Here is a 22,094-nt window from a genome sequence, read left to right as displayed (position 1 = left end):
TTGGCCCCTAAATGAGTATGCCCAGTGCGATCCTTGTCCTTTTGTTCTGATGCACAGTAGACAGTGCTCACTGACACAGGTATTATCTTCATAGCAGCAATTAAGTGTCAGACCCTTAGTGAATGTAAATAAATCTACTGTGAATACATATTTAGATTTAAGGATTTCCTTGTTCAGAAATTGGGCATATAAAAGAAAATCTGTATTTTGTTTGCTATAAACACAAAACTCTATGTTTAGATAACATGATGATGTAAAAAAAGAAATTTGGAAAATGTGTCCACGTTCAACTTTGCTTACCTTTCCCAATTTGCAGGTTCATTATATATACTAACAAGGACATTGAATTAGTTGGTCTCTAATGTCTCTTCTAGCTGAGAAATTCTAGGAAACTTATGAAATGTAATTTTCCCCCCAAAACTTCACTTTTGAAGCAAATGTTATCTAAAATATCATTTCAACATTATTTATTTTGTTTCCTATAAATTTGTGGCTACTATGATGTGAATGGAAATTTTCAGTTTGATTTCTTAAAATAACATTTGTCAAAAAAAGTCCTTCCTTGTTTGTTTAACCTCAGATTGCAATCAATATAAAATATTTTCTTCCTGGTAAATTAAAAATAGTAAATTTTCTTATAAATATGAAAGCAAAAGAAAATGTTCATTTAGAACATTATTTTGACAATGTTATTTTATTCTCTTCCCAAGTATTGTGTTAGAGTCAGTTTCTATATGTAAGGCACTTGTGGAGTTTGCATAAGATCATATAATTTTCTTTGCTGAAGAAAAATGTTTTTGTTTGAAACAATACAGAATATACTAGATTATAATACATGTATTTTTGCAGGGGGACAAGGGAAATCAAGGTGAAAAAGGCTTTCAGGTATATTATTGGCTTTTCTCCCTCTTCTTGGCAATAAAATCAGGGCTTTATTCTTCTTAATTCTTATATTGCTTTTCCAGTTCCTTCACCTGTAACTGTCAGTACCTAATTGTTAAATCCCCGCTTTTTCCTTTTGCTACTAAACTTTTCAACCATATCAAGTCTAACGTTAAAATTCTTCAACTACTCTGGCTGGTGTGACTCAGTTGGTTGGGCGTTGCCCTGAAAACCGGAAGATCATTAGTTCGATTCCCAGGCACATGCATGGCTTGTGGGTTATGGTCCCTGGCTGGGGTTCATATAGAAGGCAACCATCAATATTTTTATCTCACATTGATGTTTCTCTCCCTCTCTTTCTCCCTCCCTTCCCCTTCTTCTAAAACAAATCTTTTAAAAAAGGATTTTTCACCACTTCACTGTTATAGAAAACTTGGAAACCAAGTGATTCAACAAAATAAAGATAGAGATTTTATTATATACTTTTAATATATATTGATATATTTATAGTATATATGTTTCAAAATAATTTGAAATGGCTTATGGTGCAAATAATTTGATAAGCAATCATTAACATCAAGTATAAAAATATATTTAATAAATAGGAGAATTAAACAGGAAATTATATCAAACTGAGGAAATCTGTGGTGATGTAGAAGGGCCTTTTGTTTGGGTGTCTTAGCAACAAAGGCAAGGAGAAGAACCGTGCAACTACTATGGAAGACAAGGACATTTTCACCTCAATTTAAGTGGCTGTTGAAATGTTTTTTTCCCTCCTAACTGGACAAGTGACCCATGGATAAGATGTCCCTAGTAGACTCAACGATATACTTCTCTGGAATAAGATACATCTGCTGGCCTTTCAATCTGTTAAGTTTTAGAAATGGAAGATTTTTCCAACCATGAATTACAAATTCAATGTCCAGACAGAACTTTTACAATGTTTTTAAGATTATAAAACTCAGTTACTATGGCTGAATTTTATGTAGAATAAGCTTAATGTAAAAAGAAAAAATACTTTGTAAAATTCCACAGATAGAATTTTGAGAGCTCTAGAATTTTTGGAGGCATAAAAGGAGATTTTAAATCAATATAATTGATAGAGGCAAAATCCACTAAGGTAAGAGTCTAATAGTTGTTTTTCATAAAAAGTCATTTTTTATGAAGATATTCAAGTATTATCATGCTTCCTCTAAGTTAGTTTTGAAATTAGGAGTGAGGTAAATTTTAAGTAAATGTCTGTGAACTCTAGGCCCATATATTCCAATTTCCTTCCTGGTATTGCTTTTGGATATATCATGTACACCTCAACAAGTTCATATCAGAACTTGTCATCTCTCCCCATAAACTGTCTCTTAACCATAGTTCTTTCTAATAGTAATTGGTACCAGAATGCAGTCACATGAGAGGGGGAAAAAAGTCTTAGAAGTCATCTTAAAATCCAGTCTCTTCCAGTTTCTTCACATGTGGTTTTACATCTAAATGTCTCCTGAACATGGCTGTTCTCTCTTTCCTGTCCCTACTTATCAGTGCTCCTGGATTACTGTGATATTTTCCTAACTGACCTATTTGGATCCAGTCTACTCCCTTTCTCCCACCCCCACACACTTTTCCCAGTGTGCAATAACTAAATTACCTATCTGCTTAAAAATTGCAGAGTGTGCTCCATAAAATTTAAGATAAAGTCTGATCCATGAAGTTCATCCAGGTATGACTGAATCTTCTTCAGTCTTACCTCTTGCCACTCTGTTCACTATTATCCACTCTTGCTTTAGTCAAGAGGAATACTTGCCTTTATCCTGTACGTCTCCCTGGTACACACTCCTGCCTTTTCTTCTTTTGGCTACCTCTTACTTGTTGCAAAAGGCTGCACTCAAGGTTGAGTCATTTTCCCTACCGTCTCGTCCTGTGAAGATGTCCCTTCCTGTGTTTCAGATGTTTAATTATACTTTGTGCATTTGTCAGATAGTATTTTCATTATTCTACTTAAAAAATTTTTCATCCTTGATTTACTTGCATCTTTCCCACCACTTAGCAAGCAATTTGAAGGTGATAATGATACTGGGTTGGCCAAAAAGTCTGTATGTTTTTTCCATAAAATAAAAGATACATTTTTCATTTTCACCAATAATTTTATTGATTTGGATAGTATATCAGCTGCCTCCTGCACAATATAATGTTGATTGTTCTCAATTAATGTCCTGATTTGATTGCTATCAACTTTAGCTGGTCTACCCGACTGTGGAGCATCGTCCAGCAAGAAATCTCCAGCACGAAACTTTACAGACTACTTTTGACCATGTTCAATCAGTCACAGCACCTTCTCCATACACTGCAATTTTTTTTGCATTTCAGCTGTGTTTTTACCTTTTTTGAAATAATAAAGCATAATATGACAAATGTTATGTATTTTCTTCCATTTTCAATATTAAAATGGCTACACAAAAATTCACCAATTTTGATAAGTTTTTTTAAATGCATGCTGATATGACAACTGTCACAATCCAATCCAACAGATTGTTTCAGAGGAAGTTAAAGACAACTAAGCGCTACTAGAGCCATCTTATGGAAAAAAAAAACAAATGAACTTTTTGGCCAACCCAATATCTTTGTTTTAGCATCCCCAAGGTCCAGCAAACAGGTGCTTCTCAATAAATACTGGGAATTCACTTATGTAAGAAAATGAACAAATCACTATGGAAAAGTGATTTAATATTTTAGTCACTAGATCTTTGATTACATTATCAAGGCATATGTTTTCCTAGAAACTGCTAATTATCTTGTTCATCCTAGGAATGAAGTAGTACTTCATGGTCTAGTACAATGTCTTTTATATGGTGGATATCCAAAAATATTTATTGACTGGACAAATGTTTTTATATATTTACTAATTTTTCTCTCTTCTTATTTGTTCTTATTTAAGTATCTTCACTCATAATATTTTTGTAGTATATTTTTAATTTTTAAAAATTCCTTTAAAGAGGATTTATTGTCCTCAAATGTGTATAATAAACACTGAACATAATTATGTCATTTAAATTAATTTAACATTTAAATTAACAAAATGTCCACAGCCATTTAATTTTTAAAGTACTTTCAGGCTGTTAATGGGGACTCGTGGTCCACTTTAGATACATTCTCAACTATCTAAAATTATTTACATGTTCTCCCAAAGTTTATTCCTTGTCTCTATCTATTTTAACTATAAGATTAGGTTAATTTTCCTTTCACTTTTTTTTGCTTTGAGAGACTAACTACCCTATATCTTACATCATTTTACTATTTGCAGTACTGCTTTTGGGACATTTCTTCTAGACTATAGGATAATACACAGTTTGTGGTGTATATGTGATTGCATCATATGTGTGGAAACTAATAATATTTAAAAATTTTTAAAGGGTCAAAGGGGAGAGAATGGAAGACCAGGAATTCCAGGGCAACAGGTATCTTTTTTTTTCTTTGATGGAAAATGTAATAAGAGATAATATAACTGGACAATGCTGAGGGAGAGGTACTTGCAAATAAAAATAGGAGGATCAATGCACTGCACATTCTAATCACACAAGGATAAAAGTGCTAGGTGATGGTGATATTATGTTTAGCTTTAATCTTTTTTTGTTTATTTTCTAATCCCATTTCTATTGGTGTCTGTGAATCTTGCTTTTCAATGCTTTTTTTCTGGCATGTAAATGGCTGAAGGTGGACAATGCCACCCATTTTAGAAGTGTTTGTTGGTCAAAGACAGCCATTCAGTGACAGCACCTCCATATCTACTGTTTAATCTTGATTTTCTTCTCACAGTATGAACAGTCAAGGCCGTGTGTAGTGGAGGAATGTACTTGTTTTCTTGTAGTTTGCTCAGAGATATAAATCACTATGCCAGAGACTTATTGAAATCCTATCTTGAGGCACTGTGCTATGAAACAAATATATAATAAGATTATTTTTCTTCTTCCCTGACTAAAATCTCCTCATTGAGCAGTGTTTCAGTGAGATAACCATCTGGTACATAAGTTCAGTCAGAGCCAAACTGCATCGAATAAAGTATGTGTCCTGTTGCACTACCTCCAGCTCAGCTCAGTTCCAACTTGGTTTGTGTTTAAAGGGCAAGCTGTGCCTATAAGTCCTCCCCGAGGGTGGGCCTCTTTTGCATGTGGGTAGAAGAAAGATTCAGTAAACTACACCAGTTATGGAGACGTGTAGATGAAACTACAGTGATGTCTCAAAGGACGAGGGTCTCTGCATCCTTTACTTGGAGAAATCCGCAAGTCCATGGGGAGCATCCTTAAAAGCATATGGCTGCAGGGTTGTCTGTAACATGGGATGGAAGGTGAGTGCCAGATATTTAAGAAGCATTGAGAATTCAGAAGCTAACAGTAAGCACCAAGGTATCTAAGAGGAGAACTAGATTTGAGTTTCCCTGAAAAATGTCCTTTAATTAGTGTTCTTCCACTTGACTCAAATCCAGTTGGTGATATTACCAACTCTCCCTGTTATCCTCTCTGGCAACATACACTGACCTCTCAGTTTCCCTAAGTTAATCACACAATATCTGTACACAGTTCTTCCCAGAGGAGGACCTTCACTGCTTCATTCATTCAATCTCCCTAGTGCAAGCCTTTCACCAGAAATTGTTACTCACAGTAATTCTCTAAAAAGAAGGATACTTCCTTTGGAATTTGAGCCCATCTTACTGGCTTACAGATGACACTCTCTCCAAGCTTCCCTTAACTGGTTTTGTTCTCACTTCTTAAGGAAAATTGCAAGTCTCCTCCCTAATGTTTGGATTCCCTAGAAAGCTTCTGCTGTAGATCTATTGAAAGCTGCATTTCCCACCTCCAGGGACTGAGCTGACTGGAGGACCCCTAGGGCCAGGACAGTTGCTGCTTTTCAGCAGCTGGATGGTCTACCCAAACTCTTTCAGTAAACAAAGTCTTAGTTACCTGTCACCCTACTAAGTGCTGGACATGTGTAATTTTTTTGGCCTTCATGTTGTGAATGCAGTTCAAGTGAATGTTTCTCTCATGAAATCATCTTACTGGATTCTCGGATGACAGCCAGCTGTTTTCAGTTTCAGCTCTAATTCAGTTCTAGTCCTGAGAATTTAACTACTTTATCTTTCCTCTTACACTGGCTCCATTGTAGGATTATATCTGGTAGGGAATGCTGTGCATTTCTCCAGAATTCTCAATATTTACAGAGAGAGTTTTCCTAAGATTTTTATATGAAAACTAAGTTAGTGTTTTTATGCTCACACTTTAATTTGAGAAGCTACCTTTTTTTGTGCCATATACTGATTTTACAGTTTTTCCCTTTTGTCTAATTTGAATATCCATATTTAAGGAACCAAGAAATAAATAAAAATAAATCTCAAGTTCAAAATTCTTTGTGTGGGATGTTATATACTAAATTTTATATTGACTTGGAGAACACCAATTTTTTTTTATTTTAAAATTGAATAATGAAATCCTATCTATGTCTGTGAAAAACATACCTCTTTTTTTAAACTGATATTGGGTGATTTTAGATGGGCCCATGGGTTCCCCTTGGGTCCATCTTCTTTGGGACTCTTTGAGCTTCCTGGACTTCCTGGAAGTCTATTTCTTTTGCCAGATTGGGGAACTTCTGCCTTATTATTTGTTCAAATAATTTTTTCCACTTGTTGCTCTTCATCTTCTACTTCTGGTACCCCTGTGGGTTGGATGCTGGAATGTTTAAAGATGTCCTAATCTTTATGACTTCTAAATCTTTATGACATGAGGTTCCTAAGCCTCTCCTCATTTTTTTGAATTTTTGTTTCTTCATTCTTTTGTGTTTGGTTGTTTCTTTCTTCCTTCTGGTCCACTCCATTGGTTTGAGTCCCAGTTTCCTTCCTATCACTGTGGGTTCCCTGTTCATTTTCCTTTATTTCACTTAGCTTAGTCTTCATTTTTTCATCTATCTTCACTCAGATTTCAGAGTCTGAGTGTGTGATGAATTTAAAAATGAAAATTTTAATGCCTTTACTGAAAGTTCTTATTATCTATATTATATCATTGGAATAAATATATGTGAAAAAGGTAAGTAAAAAATAATTTAATATAGCTGTCACATGTATCCTTAGCTAGTGATTGTAATGAGTGAGTTTCATGTATGGGCTCCCCATTGTTTGATTCACTGAGGGGAAAAAAGGTATTTTCTTCCCTATTAATCACTTTTAGTATTTTCTTTAACTCATCTTTTTATCAGTAATATGCAATCAAATTTAACTTTAATCCCATGACTGGGAAAATACAATGCTCCTTTTCATCACCGATATACCTTATCTGAATTTTAATTTTCATTAAAATAGAAATATATTTTCTATTAAATGTCAGCATAAAATTTATTACTATTATTATTTTTACATGTAAATAGAATTCAGATAAAATCCCATTCTAATCTACATATTTGGCCTGTAGCATATAAAAATATTCATATCTTAAGAATGATACAGTTATGTAAATTAACATTTTTATATATCTAGTTAGCATATTGCCTAGTCATTAGTCTCCTTTCAAAAAGGCAAAAAAGATCTCTTATATGTGTAATTCTGACCCTAATTGTATCAATATTTTTCAAAGTAAGAATTAAATTGATTAACTCTGTGGTAAGTGGTGCATACCATATGACTAGTACTGTAGCTTGCACATTTGTTATAGCTTTTTTCCTGTTAATTTTCAAAGGGAATTCAAGGTCCTCATGGTGCAAAAGGAGAGGTATGTTTCTTTATATACTATGCTCCCTCTCTTCACTTCTTATTGCCTTTCATCATTGTGTGAATCTAGTGATTGATATCACAAGCAGAGATTGTCTTTTATGTTCTTCAGTGGTTCCTAAATAGTGACTTTCAGGATATGTAAATTCATTCAGTTACAGATGAAATATTATGCATTTGTCAATATTATTGGTTCTTTTAGATTAAGAGCTTATTTTTTCCTGCATACTTTTCAATGAACAATATTATGTGTTTTTGTATATGCCTGTCTCACAAGAATTAAAACTCCTTGAGAACAGGACTGTGTTACATGCATTGTTGTATCTCTGGCACTGTGCATATTGCCTACATAATACACTGAAGAAAGTGGATATTTGCAGTGTTGGATAGATGGCTAACTGACAGTTTAATGTGATATAAAATTTCCCTCCTGATTAATAACAGTAATGCCCAGCTGTTTTCTATATAATACATATATGTTATATATTTATATCCATAACATTGAGGATTTTTAAGATGCAGTTATACCTCCTGAAATATTTAAATAGAACTCTTGAGGATTTCTTTTGCTTTTAGAAAGGTGAAAAGGGAGAACCTGGTGTCAGAGGTGCCATTGGACCAAAGGGAGAATCTGGGATGGATGGCTTGATTGGGCCTATGGGTCCCCAGGGACAACCTGGGGAAACAGGTCCTCAGGGACCTCCAGGATTGGATGGGAAGCCTGTATGTATTCTACTTTCTTTCATAGTTTACATTGCTTTCTACTTGGTATATACATGTTATAACCCGTAATAATCTGATGCAGGGAAGAGAATTTTCAGAACAGTTTATTCGACAAGTTTGCACTGACGTATTAAGAGGTAAGTCTCCAGAGAGTTTTTCAAATTATAAAAGTAAAACAAAATTTTTGGTCGAAATTATAAAAGATATAAGTAAGATAAAGAAGAAAATAAAGAACCCCTGTCTGTTTTCCTAGATTAATATTTTTGTAATTAAGGTAAAATATTAAATGTACTATTTTATAATATTTTAATAAAGCAATTAATCATTTCATCATTAATAAATTTCCTGACATAATTGTGATAATTTAATTCATAAATATGGATGTTTATAATTCACCAAAATTTTCTCCAGGGCACTTTTTACTTTTTTTCCTGTTTTAAGCAGCTGATACAATGAAATTGCACTGAGCAATGACTATTTATTTAATTAAATTCCTAGAAGTGAATTATTGTTCAAAAGATATACATCTATGAATTTTTAAAAAGTATTAGAGATATCATTAATTTTCATTTACATTTAAACATCAAGGGGGTCCTTTGTTTTTAAGCTCAGCTACCAGTCTTACTTCAGAGTGGAAGAATTCGAAATTGTGATCGTTGCCAGTCTCAACATGGTTTTCCTGGAACTCCTGGGCCTCCTGGTCCTGTAGGCCCAGAAGGTCCCCGAGGAGTTCCTGGTTTGCCAGGAAGAGACGGTGCTCCTGGACTAACAGGCGCTCCTGGACACCCAGGTGCCAGAGGATTGAAAGGTACTTAATTTGAGTGCATAAGCAAATGACCAAGAAAGGTAATTTTTTTGTATCCACACCCTAAATTTATTTATTAGAAAATAATTTATTGTTCTTTTCATGATGACAAAATTTTTTGTAAACTTCTTAGTCTTTAAATAATTTATTAACTGAGTTAGAAAACACTTATTCTATTTTCTTGAAGCAACATTTGCAAGTAGAGAGAGATGGGTCAAAATTAATGAAGCATGTGAAGTTAAAATTAGAAAATGTTGAAAATGGACTTAGAAATTTTACTCGAGTTTAATGCCATTTTCTATATTTTGAATTCAGTAATTTGTTATAAAAATTATTCAATTTATTTTTCTATTATAGGAAAAATTATGTTTTGTGACCAAATTTCCTAACAACTTACAACAACTTACTTCTTTTTGCCTTTGAATGTTTACATGAAATGTTGGTTGATAATTCTTCTGTTTTAATTTTGCATGAATGATATAGATGTTTCATTAAAGTAATAAAATAACATGTATGATTAACAGAAAGGGCTAAAAATCCCCAAACCATTTTTTTCTTAATATTTAATCCCTAATAATTATTTCTGGGTCACTGATAATTTTAGAAAGTTTGCTTCAAAAATTGTTTCCCATTTCTAATAATAAATAGGTGGCAAGCTATTTTAAAAAGATGTATTTTTTCCTTTTGATGTGTGTATTAACAGCTTTGAAAGAAACAATCTAGGAGACAGTGATTTTATAGGAAAAACTAGCTTATTCTCATCTTTGATACCGCAGGCTTACCGGGAATAAATGGGGCAAAGGGGAGCCAAGGTTTTGGGTACCCTGGAGAGCAAGGTCCTCCTGGCCCACCAGGTAAGAATTGGTATATGTTCATAAGCATTGCTGCATATTTTACTTTAAGAAAATCATAAATCTATGTCAAATAATTTGAAACCAAGATTCCTAGGTCATCCTCTGCTTGCTGTGTTATATAATTTGTTGCACCTCAGTTTCCTCATTTAGAAAATTGTGATTCATGTCATCTGCATCATGATATTATTGGAAGACAGAATAAGTTGATGCAGATAGTGCTTGCAGAACAGAACATGACAATCACATTTATGTTTTTAATAGATGTGTGCTATTATTATTTTAGATGATGCTATTCATGCAACTTTGGGTCGATCAAGTAACTTAATACTGTATATGTAAAACACTTAGAACAATATCTATAATTGTAGTTCAGTGTCAAAGCAATGTTTGTTAGTAGTACTAGCAGCAGGAAGTGGTAATGGTAGGAAGTGCCCCCAAACCACTCTGCCCCATCCCCTGATTTGAATATTTTGCTTTTGTTATTTTGAGTCATTGACTTTAAAAGGCCAGTATCCTAAATTAATTCTCCTTTCTTTGAGTGTACTAATCAAACTAACTAGGCTATGGTTCACAAATTAGTACTATAACACTTATGGGTATTAATGCCTATTATACTATATATGATAATGACAATGTATAGTCCTTTTTATTGCAAATAAAACACAAAGTGACTTCATTAGACTTTTAGCGCATGTGTGTATATACACACTCACACACACACACACACACGCATATATATATATGGTCTGCCAGAAGTAATGCCTGCTTGAGTGTACTTGGTAGGGTACGTCAATGTCTTGCATGAGATGGACAGCAATTTGAACATTTTGCCTAAAATGTCATATGGTGTGCTTGAGTGTGATATTGTTATGTTACAGAATTACCTGCTTATAGTTTTGTAATAAATGGGGGCATTATTTGTGCCAGGGCCATTATTTGTGCCATATATATATATATATATATATATATATATATATATATATATATAACTTATATATATAAAAGTTTTAATAATATTGACAGAAAATATGCTAAAAGAAAGAAATAAGTTTGGACAACACACAAATTGGAATATTAGAATGTTAGCTCAATGTCTTAATCAGTAGCATAATTGCTATATTAATATAGCTTAACTTGGTTTTTAAAAAATTACTAATTGCTTTTGTGTGGTCCTTTTCAAAATGGAAGGTACATAGAATTAGCAAAATAATACTTGTCATATTAGTGCAAATATGTACCAATTTTTGAGATACTTTTTTCAGTTTAAATATCTTACGGAATCAGCTCTATCACCATCAAAAACCAAACCCTCTGTTCATATGCTGCTGATATCCCATCTTAGGTCCAGAGGGCCCTCCTGGAATAAGCAAAGAAGGTCCTCCAGGAGACCCAGGTCTCCCTGGCAAAGACGGAGATCATGGAAACCCTGGCGTCCAAGGGCAACCAGGTCCCCCTGGCATCTGCGATCCATCACTGTGTTTTAGTGTCATTGTCGGAAGAGATCCATTTAGAAAAGGACCAAACTATTAAGTGTCTAATGCCTCATTCAGCAGCCTAGGCATGGTGCTTTTCTTTTATGGTCTTTTGCATCTCAGGAAGATAACAAATGGTAATCCCTTGAAAAGAAGCTAAAGTACCTCGGTGTTTTTATTGTTATTTTTTTCTTAAGGAAAAAGATATGAAAGGTCACATATACTGATCTTGAAGGATCCTCAGTAAATTGGAGCCTTTAGATTAGTTGCATTAACTAAATCTCAAGGGTTTCTTGTAAGCCCATTTGTTTTAATCCAAGTTGAATATAAAAAACCACCATTGCCTCTTAGCTGGTCCATTTCAGCCACTGTGAAATATTTCACATGCAGCCTCCATGCAGCAGAGTATTCAAGTTCATGTCTGTGTGAATTCCATGTTTCATATCTCACAACTCATACTTCTTCATTAGACAAAACATGAGTCTGGTCGTTGGATATGAGATCAGGGCTGATACTGACCTAGGACTGACCTTATCGCCATTGCAGTCATTCACTCCAGTGTCTGTGCTTACTGTGGGGGGCAGTGGACTACTGGTTGTCCAATGTCTTCAAAATCACATGTGAACAAGATGAATGTGTCTCTGGTTCCATTTGCAAATTACCAAATTTGATTAATGACCAAGCTAAGAAAGTACCAATTATATAGGGGATGTTCAAAATTATGTAACATTAAAAACAGTTTTTAAAAAAGTATCATTATACCTGGTCAATATATTCAAAGCAAACAGAAGTTCAGAAATACTAAAAAGACTTTCTTCTTCATACTTGCTAGGTAATTGGAATGTTTGTTGTATGCCTTCATTTCCCATTTCACTTATTATATGTGTATGTTCATATATGTTAAATTTCATTGTAGCAAAGCTAATGGGAATAAATGCTGTAATCAAAAGGAAACTCCACAGTTTCTAGTATGTCTTGGTGTTTTTAGGAGACTTTAAAATATTATGAATAGTCTTTGGGTACTGTACTTAATGCTTTTGTAAGAACATAATTTGAAATATTTAATCCTTATTATGCTCTAAATTTTATGTTACATGCTTATTATTCAAAGTACAATAAAGTTTTTGTAGACCTGATTTTAGTGTCTTTTTTATACATAGTTTTAACTGATTACTGAGTATATTGTTCATATCACATGGTTGTTTATTCAGTGGATACAAATTTATTAAATTATGTACCCTATTAAATAATGGGCCATTTGAAATAAGAACTTAGAAATTCAGTTGGTGTGCTACTCACCTCAATAGGCTCTGACCAGTGTGGCTCAGTTAGTTGGGCATTGTCCTGTAAAGCAACACATCATTGGTTTGATTCCTGGTCAGGGCATATGCCTGGGTCGTGGGTTTGGTCCCTGGTTGGGGTGTGTAGTAGAGGCAACCAATTAATGTTTCTTTTTCACATGGATATTTCTCTCCTTGTCTTTTTCCTTGTTTTCCCCTCTCTCTAAAAGTAAATGAAATCTTAAAAAAAAAAAAAAAGGAAAGAAAGGCAATATTTGCTTCTTGGCCCAGAAATGGCTGTTGATAAGTATTTACCTTTATTAACATGTAATTCTATCACTTTGATTGGGACCTTGGAAGAAAATGAAATCCATGACATTTGGTAGCTAAATTAGCATCAGGCATGTTTCAATGTTCTCTCTCCAATAAAATCCCAGGTATCTGCTTAGGCCTAACAAGCCTACTACTCCTGCTCATTATGGCATTTGATGTGAATACCTGGTAAAAGAGCAGAATAGGTGGTTGCTATCATTTACTAACTCATTCAACCAGCACTGACTGCAGGAACACTAAGTGCCAGTTACTGTGGTAGGGATACAATAGCAATATCTTACAGTCTGGCCTGAGGGAACTCATGTCTAATGAGTCACAGGTAAGTAAACAGGTGAGTCCTATACATTCTTTCTGAAAAAGGAGAAAGTGCTATAGAAATGTACAGGATAATCCTATGGACTGATTTGTGCCCCTCCCAATTTGTATTTCGAATCCATAATCTTCATGAGACCATATTTGGCAAGGTCCTAATCTGATAGGATTAGCGACCTTATATGAGGAAGAGATTCTATCTCTCTCTCTTTCTCTTTATACATATGAATGTATACACATATGCCACAAACATGCCTGCATATGTGATAGCCATGTGAGCACACAAGGCAGAGCTTCAGATGGAGCTGAATATCATTCTCTGATTCCCCAGTAGAGGGCAGCAAAATATATATAATATTTTTAATTTTATTATCATATATATCTTCTTATATCTGTCATATCCAGGGGTTTCCAACCTGTGGCCCATGGGCCGCATGCAGCCCAGGATGGCTCCCAATGCAGCCCAACACAAACATGATAAATTTACTTAAATCATTATGAGATATTTTTGTGATTACGTGTTGCAATGTATTTAATGTGTGGTCCACAACAACTCTTCTTTCAGTGTGGTGCAGAGATGCCAAAAGTCTGGACACCCTGATTATAAACTATCACTATATATATATATTTAGCCCAAACATTTTTTTTTTTTTAGTTTCTAAGTATGGTTAGACTTATACCCTAAAAATTTAATTATTCCAAAGAAGAAAATGTCATTTTCATAAGTTGAAACAACAGTTAATGAAGCCTTTTATATTTTGATGTCTTGACTTTCTGTTTTAACTTTATATGGTGCAGTTTATTTAATTAAAGTACTCTGGCTAGGAGCTTCAATTAATTCTTCAGATTAAAAACTATTTCCCAAGCAGAGGTTCGAGGCTCATTCCTGGTATTCCTCAGTTACAGGTCTGGTCCATTGTCTAGTATATGAGCTGTGTTGTGCTTGGGGAAGGGAGAAAGTTGTTCTCATCATTACCTAAAGGTTACAATACATAGTCAATCCACATGTCCTATAATCTAGTATAGCACATTGTATAAAATGTCAACACAAGAAATGAGCAGCAATGTGGCTAAGGCATGGGGAGTCTAAGCTTTGAGAATTTAGGGCATGATGGGGTGCAGAGAAGGAAATTCAAATTATCTTTCTGTTCCATTTTAATTTTTGAGGTATCTCCATTCTGCTTTCCACAGTGGCTGCACCAGTCTGCATTCTGACCAACAGTGCACTGTTGGGGTTCCCCTTTCTCCACATTCTCCCCAGCACTTGTTTATTGATTTGTTGATGCTAGCCATTGGGGCAGGTGTGATACTGTATCTCATTTTTGGTTTTAATTTGCATTTCTCTGATAATTAGTGATGTTGAACATCATCTTTTCATATGTCTATTGGTCATCTGTATGACCTTCTTGGAAAAGTGTCTATTCAGGTCCTTTGCCCATTTTTTAATTGGGTTGTTTGTATTTTTGGTGCTAAGTTTTGTAAGTGTTTTATAAATGTTGGATATTCATCCCTTTTCAGATGTATTGGTGAATATGTTCTCCCATTTAGTGGGTTGTCTTTTTTATTTTGTTGATGGTCTCCTTTGCTGTGCAAAAACTTTTTAATTTGATGTAGTCCCATTTGTTTCTTTTTTCTTTTGTTTCCCTTGACTAGGGAGATAGATCAGAAAAAATATTGCTACTAGCAATATCTGAGATTTTTACTGCCTGTTTTCATCTAGGAATTTTATGGTTTTGGGTCTAACATTTAGGTCTTTAATCCACTTTGAATTTTTTCTTGTGTATGCTAAAAGAAGGTGGTCTAGTTTCATTTTTCTGCAAGTATCTGTCCCATTTTCCCAACACAATTTATTGAATAAACTGTCTTTAGACCATTGCATATGCTTGCTTCCTCTGTCAAATATTGACTGTAGAGGTGTGGATTTACTTTTGGGTTCTCTATTCAGTTTCACTGATGTATGTGTATGTTTTTATGTCAGTACCATGCTCTTTTGATTACTATGTTCTTGTAGTATAGTTCCACTTCTGGGAATTTATCCAAAGAAACCCGAAACAACATAATTTGAAAGAACATAAGTACACTTATGTGCACTGCAATGTTATTTACAACCACCAAGATATGGAAGCACCCCAAGTCTCCATCAGTAGAGGAATGGATAAAACAACTATGGGAAGTTTACATGATAGAATACTACTTGGCCATAAAAAAAGAATAAAATTTTACCTTTTGCTACAGTGTTACTGAACAAGTGGGGTCCTGCTACCAACCACCACTCTCCAGGCAAAATTCCAGAGTCAGAGGTTTGATGATAAAGGAAAGGAGTCTTTATTCAAAATCTACACAATTTTGGAATAACAGCTTTCCACATGCATTAGACACTTAATCCTAACAAGGCTAAAATCTATAACTCTTTAGTTATAGCTTTAATCACCTAAACCCATCAATTAAGGCTAAACTCTTTAACTTCTGAGTTCCCCTATTATTTCCATTGTTAGTTTTTAATTATCTCCTTTGTGTAAGACAGTCTAACAGCAAAACAACAAAAGATACATAAGTTACACAATTTTGGAAGAATGGCAGGCTTCTACCTCAGAGCCTGTCCCCTCTAGAACACCCAAAGAAAAATAACCCTCTGCCAGGCCATCTTGATCCTAGGCTGCACCTGGAGTTTCTCCTCACATCCAAAATCCACCCAGAATATTGTCCTTTGAGAAATGCGGGCAGCTGCAGCACAATCATCCAGGCATCCTGGAGGAAGAGAGCCAGAGAACCAGTCTCTGCCTTCCTTTTATTTCAAATCTTCTGTCCCATAATTCCATGCATTCCAGAGCGAGCATTCAGCTTCTCAGTCAATCCTGTCCTAGGCTGTTTACCATTGCCTCAGGCAACCTCTTCCTATGCCCTCTCCCTCCTCTTCCCCAGTAATCCAATCAGATTTCTGTATTAACAACATTGGATGGATCTGGAGAATTTTGTGCTAAGTGAAATTAGCCAGTCAGAGAAAGACAAATACCATATGATTTCTCTGATATATGGAATCTAATGAACAAACTGAACTAACAAACAAAATAGAGACAGGCTCATAGATATAGAGCAGGCTGACAGCTGTGCAGGGGGGTGGGGGAGTGCTAAGAGGGTGGAGGGATCAAGAAAAAAGGAAAAAGACTCATAGACATAGACAACAGTGTGGTGATTGCAGGGGGTAGTATAAGGGGGATAAATGGTAATGGAAAAAATACAATAAAAAAAGAGTCTGTGGTTTTAAGGGAAAAAGACCAGAAATAAACCCATACTTTAGTTAAATTGAGCTGCAAAGGTTTCTCTGGAATGTTTTCACAAAACTTTATCTTAAAAGTTCCATAGAACAATTTATTTTTTCCCTGAATAACATATTTTAAATATGGAACACACTAGTATTTTTGCTTACTGAATTATTTCTATGTTCTGCCTTCCCCAAAGGTTTTTACAGAAGAATTTCAAATAAATAGATATATTTCAAAAGTCCCCTATTTATATCTTAGAAGAAAATGACAACTTGAAATAACTGACTGAAGTACCGTCCTAAATTCATGGAGAACTGAGACACAGTGACTGTGTTTTTTCATTGTGGCCCCAGTTTAGCCACTTGGAAAGGGTCTATAGCTCCCATAGAGTGAAATTCAAAGTGAACTTTTGAAATAAATAATATTGTTTTAAAAAAGGAAGCAGTCTGGGACATGAGTGACCTTGGGTGAATCAGATAACTTCCCTGATTTTTTTTTTTTAATTTCTAAAAGGGTTTAAGTTACTGTGTTTTTCAACTCTAACTGTACATTAGAATCATCTAAGGAACTTTAAAAATATTCCTTTTTTGGGATCCACCACAAGTTCCAGTGTAATTGGTTTGCCTTTCAGGCAGATAAAAGAGCTGTACAAAGGCCTTTAGCAAGAGAACACAGTTCAATGGAAGTAAAAACAATTCTATACTTATTTTTAGGTTTTAATAATTCTATATGTATTTATAGAAAGGTGGTTATGGAGGGTGGCAGAGGGTAAGGGTAGAGATATTGCGAATAGGGGAAAAAAGATGGAAAGGGAAAGAAGAGATACCAAAGAACCTTGAAGGATTTTAAGGAGGAAGTAGCATGAGATATTTGTATTGAGAATAATCTCTCTGGCTGAGGGAAGAATAGATGAAACCAGTCAGGATTATGTGGATGAAAAAGGGGATCTAATAAATCTGAGTCTCGGTGAGGAGAATAACCTCACAGGGGGAGCTGATTATGACTTCCTAACTGGGCGGGCCATAGCTCCAGGCCTATGAAAGGTTTATTCCTTGCCTTGAGCAAGCTCTGTCCACTGTTGTTATGCATTTACGATAACACACCTTTGAAATGCTAGAAGTTCAGACTCCACAGGGGAATAATCACCCTCAAAGGAGCACATAATCTTGTTAACTCCAATCATGGAGATTTCCCCATCTGGCTTTCTCCCACCTTCATGTAATCTTTCTTCCGTTCCCTCTTAATTCCAACTGTGTAAAAGAAACTACAAAATTGTCATTTTCCTGAGCATTTGAGATCTTGCTCTATGGCAAGTTGTTACTCTGGCTCAAATTAATTTTAATAAAAATTCTTTACAGGCTTATATGTTAGGATGACACTTGGACGTGGAAAAGCTAGTCAAATGTCATCGCAGCAGTGCTGAGGGTGAAGGTGAAGATAAAAGAGGATAAAATCACAGAAGGGATAGGAAAAAAAAAGACCATCAATTTATTCTACAAAAATCATGGATGACCAGAATGTGTCCACAGAATCCTTGATGATTCCAGGAAGGTGAGGCTTACTGTGGTTCTGTGAGATAAGGTAGGAACCCAAAGTTGTACCTGGTTGTTACACACTTTTAAAAACTAAAGAGTTCGATTGAACAAAAATTGATTCTAATGCAACAAGGCCAAACTGAAAGGTTAGGAATGCTTCACCAATTGGAGCTGGGGAAAGACTTTTATAGAGAAGAGGTGGAAAAAAGTATGGAAATTATTTGATTGGCTACAGCTTATAGGGTTGCCTTATTTGGGAACTCTATTGGCTGTTGGTGATAACTTGTCCTTAGGTTTTTATATCCTAATCTTGAGGCATTACAGGTTAGGTTTTGGTTTACTTAGTAGCCTATACAGGCTACTAATGTTACTGGACAGCCTCATGCTGTCCCAGCAGAGTCAGTGGGGTGCTATTGCTCTGGCCTAGAGGCATAACTCTGGAGACAGGAGTTTGGTGAAAAGGAAAGGGGTTGTTTATTTAAAGGTTATACAGTTTTGGAATGGTGGTAGGTTTCTGCCTCAGGGCTCCACTCTCTTTAAACTACCCAAAGGTAAACAGCCCTGCCACCCTCTGCCAGTTCAACAATGTGCCTGAAATCCCTCTTCCTACTCCCAAAACTATGGTCCTTTATGAAAATGCAGATAACTGCAGCAGGATTATCCAGACAGCTTGGCAGGCTCCTGGCTGCAGTTCAGCCGGTACTGCCACTTTCTGAGCAGGAGGGGTGCAAGGCTGGGCCCCTCACACAGTCTCCAGGGAGCGCATCTAGGAACTCTGGCTCCCTGCAGCCGACCAGGCCAGCCAGTGGTGGAGAAAGAGCCAACAGACATTGACCTTACCGGTGTGCTCCATTTGAAAGTCCTCTCCCAGAATCCCACATGTGCCAGAAGCCAGTGGGCGTGTCCAGCCTTCCAACCAATGAGGGCCAGTGTCGGCCATGTTTGCCTTTGCTGCTCTCACAGGGCCACGTGCCATAAGGGGGGAAAGCCTCCAGTCATGCACGCTCTGTACAAGTGCACTTCTGCCCAGTCACAAGCTGCACGGCTGCCTCAGGCAATTTCCCTTCTCTGGCAGCCCTCCCTTTGCAGGGAAGGCAAGCTGCGTCCAATCTTCATTTCCGCCTTTGGGTTTCCTCCCTGTCCCCTGCCTTCCCCAGCAGTTTGGCCTGACCCCGCTGTTACATTAAGGCACTGAAGCCACCTCAGTGTCACAGGACAGCTTGTTTAATGAATTTAACATTGGTTATCCCACAAGGCTCCCAGTGAAATTTCTTTCTCTGGGACTGCAATAAACAAATATTTCCAGATCCAGAGATTAAGAAGTGTGTTTAGTAACTAGTTCTAAATGACAAGTAAAGAAGTGATAGAAAAAACCTAAAGTATTAAATGTAATATATACTGTCAGAAATGTATTTCCTTTTCTCAAGACTCGTTAAACTTCTGTATTAGAAAGAATTCATTAGACACATTGAGTCCTGGAAGATTGCTCAGTATTTTTGGGGGAAGGACAGTCTGGTCCTTCACTACTGAGGGGCGAAGGGAACAGGGAAACTTTATTGGTAGGAAGTGACTCAGTGGAAAGAACACGTCCACATGTGTTACATGTATGTGGTAACTTGGGAGAGGCTTAACTGTAGTCAGGAAATGGTCTTTCTTCAGAAAGAAACCAGTGAGAACTCAGAATGGTAGTGAATGGCGGTGCGGTGGCACTGACATGGAGAATACATTTTTTATTGTAAGAATGGACTCACATGTATTTAAAGGATGAACTTTCTTATGCCCACTTAAATGACAAGATCAAAATGTAATTAATATTCCCCCATGTTTCAGCTCTGTAATTATGAGTCCAGATGACTCCAGGGAAACAAAAGGTCTAAATTTTTTTAAAGGGTTATAGAGAAGGGTAAGAAGCAGAGTGTAATGTTAGAGAATTGCTTTTCTAAACAGATCTAGTGAGTTAGCATTTTTAGATGCAAAATGTTAATGGTAATTAGCATTTTCTTTATGCAAATGAGTATTGGAGAAGAAAAAGCAGGTCTGGTTAAAGATGGTATTTGTTGAGGATAAAAGGAAAGGATGTTAAGAACCATGTAGACATTTTCTGATAAAATTTCAGAAACATCGAAGTAGTTTTATTTTTAATGTATCTGCTCAAGGATCGCTTTGATAACAATATATTATCTCCACTTGAGAAAACTTACTTTTATTAGCTTCTTTAAATTTATGTGTCAGCAGCTATTCTGGCTTTCATTTAACTAATAAACACTTCTTATACCTTGTCCAGAAATCAGAACTGGAGAAGATCTTTTTAAGCCTTCATAGGACTAAGTGGCATCCAGGTAGGAAAAGAGGGGAGAAGAAAGTTGGCTCTGATTAGTTTCCTTCCACATCACACCATGATTTTGTAGTTCATTCTAAGGCAAGCTAGTTATAATTTCGGTGGCATTAGCTCACATATAAACTGATTACTGTTTTAAAGACTATCCAGAGAACAAAAGATAAATGCTCTTGCCTGTCCCCATGAAATGTTAATGGCCCCATGCAGGTTTTAGAGTCCTAGGAGCCAAAAAGAGAGGTAGCAGGGACCTGCTAAATTCTTGATTTTTGTCAGTTATAGTAGGAAGACAGAAAAGAGACAATAATGGCAGCTACTACTGACTCATTGGCTTGGAAAGCATTCCTCCTTTTGTATTACAGCTTACTTAGGACTAGGTAGCATTATTTTCAGTTTATAAATGAAAACACTGAGCTTCATATATCTAACCAGTAATAATATAAAACAAACCCAGATCTGCCTGGCTCCAAACTCATGTTTTCAGTCTTAATATAACTAAAATGTACTATCTATATACGATACAATGTTTAATTGGTCACTGGAAGCCATCTAATATTTCTATGTCTGTGTTCATCAGGAAGAATTTCTCACTGCCTTACGATTTATTTAGTTCAGTAGGAAGACATTGCATTATGTTTTTTCTGTCCTTTGGAATGTCATTTGCAGGTTTCATTCAGAGTGGATATCCCAGGTCAATATTTGGACCTCTGCTACATGTTCTACTAACATCCTATGCATTCACCTGTAATGACATTTTTGTTTTTAACCCTGTTTGTGATTGTTTTTTTTTTTTGTCAAACACATGCAGTGTTTGAAGTATGTTTTCAAGTATACCTCTTGCCAAGCCTTGATTGAAAATCTTTTTGAACCATTCTTATTAGTATAATAATCATATGTAGGGGGTAAGGGTAGTGCTCATAAGCCTAGGATGTTGGCAAGTAGAGTAAAATTCTTAGTAGAGTACCTTGGACACAGAAAGTATTCAATAACTATTAGTTATCATTTCACAACTTCCTGATGATTGTTTTTCCTATTAAACTTTACCAATGATGAGAAAAAAACACAGGGAAACCAGGAAGGTCTTCAGCAGCACAGTATTTAGGTAGAACTGCTAACATATCCTCACTGTGTGGCCTCAAAGTTAGTCATGATAAGCACCAATATTCTCATCTCTGAAAAGAGAATGGCAATGATGTTTTGGACAATTGCTTTTAAATGTGATGATTAATTTTAAAATGCAGATCAAGTGCCCATCAGATAGGAGGCACCCATTAGAGGTGAGCTGTTTTGATTTTCAGTGGAGCTAGAGGTCTCAAACTAGCCATCATCTTGTCATCGGTGGCAAATTGCTAAAGTATGGGAACCAGTTTGACCCATACAGACAATGATCAGATCTCATCTCAGACTTTGATCCTAACTCTTTCTCCAATCTGTCATATTGATGAGCTTCTTCATCAGAGTATCTTGTTATCACTTAACTGGATGAATAAAGCAGAATTCTCTATGTTCACCCTTGACACTTTAATGCCATCATCACCACTGGTAGCATCATTGTTGCCTCAGG

General features: G+C 35.8%; 1 protein-coding gene across 1 annotated transcript in view; it reads left to right on the top strand.

Annotated features, from left to right (window-relative positions):
- Positions 1 to 11,915, top strand: part of COL21A1 (collagen type XXI alpha 1 chain) — a 173,797-nt gene extending 161,882 nt beyond the window's left edge. The window contains exons 23-30 of the mRNA XM_045843605.1: positions 850 to 885; positions 4,281 to 4,325; positions 7,587 to 7,619; positions 8,195 to 8,341; positions 8,424 to 8,478; positions 8,949 to 9,149; positions 9,923 to 10,000; positions 11,343 to 11,915. Coding sequence (XP_045699561.1) covers positions 850 to 885; positions 4,281 to 4,325; positions 7,587 to 7,619; positions 8,195 to 8,341; positions 8,424 to 8,478; positions 8,949 to 9,149; positions 9,923 to 10,000; positions 11,343 to 11,530 — 783 coding nt within the window. The 3' untranslated portion in view covers positions 11,531 to 11,915. The remainder of the gene's footprint in view (positions 1 to 849; positions 886 to 4,280; positions 4,326 to 7,586; positions 7,620 to 8,194; positions 8,342 to 8,423; positions 8,479 to 8,948; positions 9,150 to 9,922; positions 10,001 to 11,342) is intronic.
- Positions 11,916 to 22,094: the final 10,179 nt, after the last annotated feature.

The sequence above is a fragment of the Phyllostomus hastatus genome, unplaced genomic scaffold (genome assembly GCF_019186645.2).
Source record: "Phyllostomus hastatus isolate PE091 unplaced genomic scaffold, TTU_PhHast_1.1 phas_contig_40, whole genome shotgun sequence".
Classification (NCBI taxonomy): Eukaryota; Metazoa; Chordata; class Mammalia; order Chiroptera; family Phyllostomidae; genus Phyllostomus; species Phyllostomus hastatus.
This window is presented reverse-complemented; position numbering and strand designations above follow the sequence as displayed.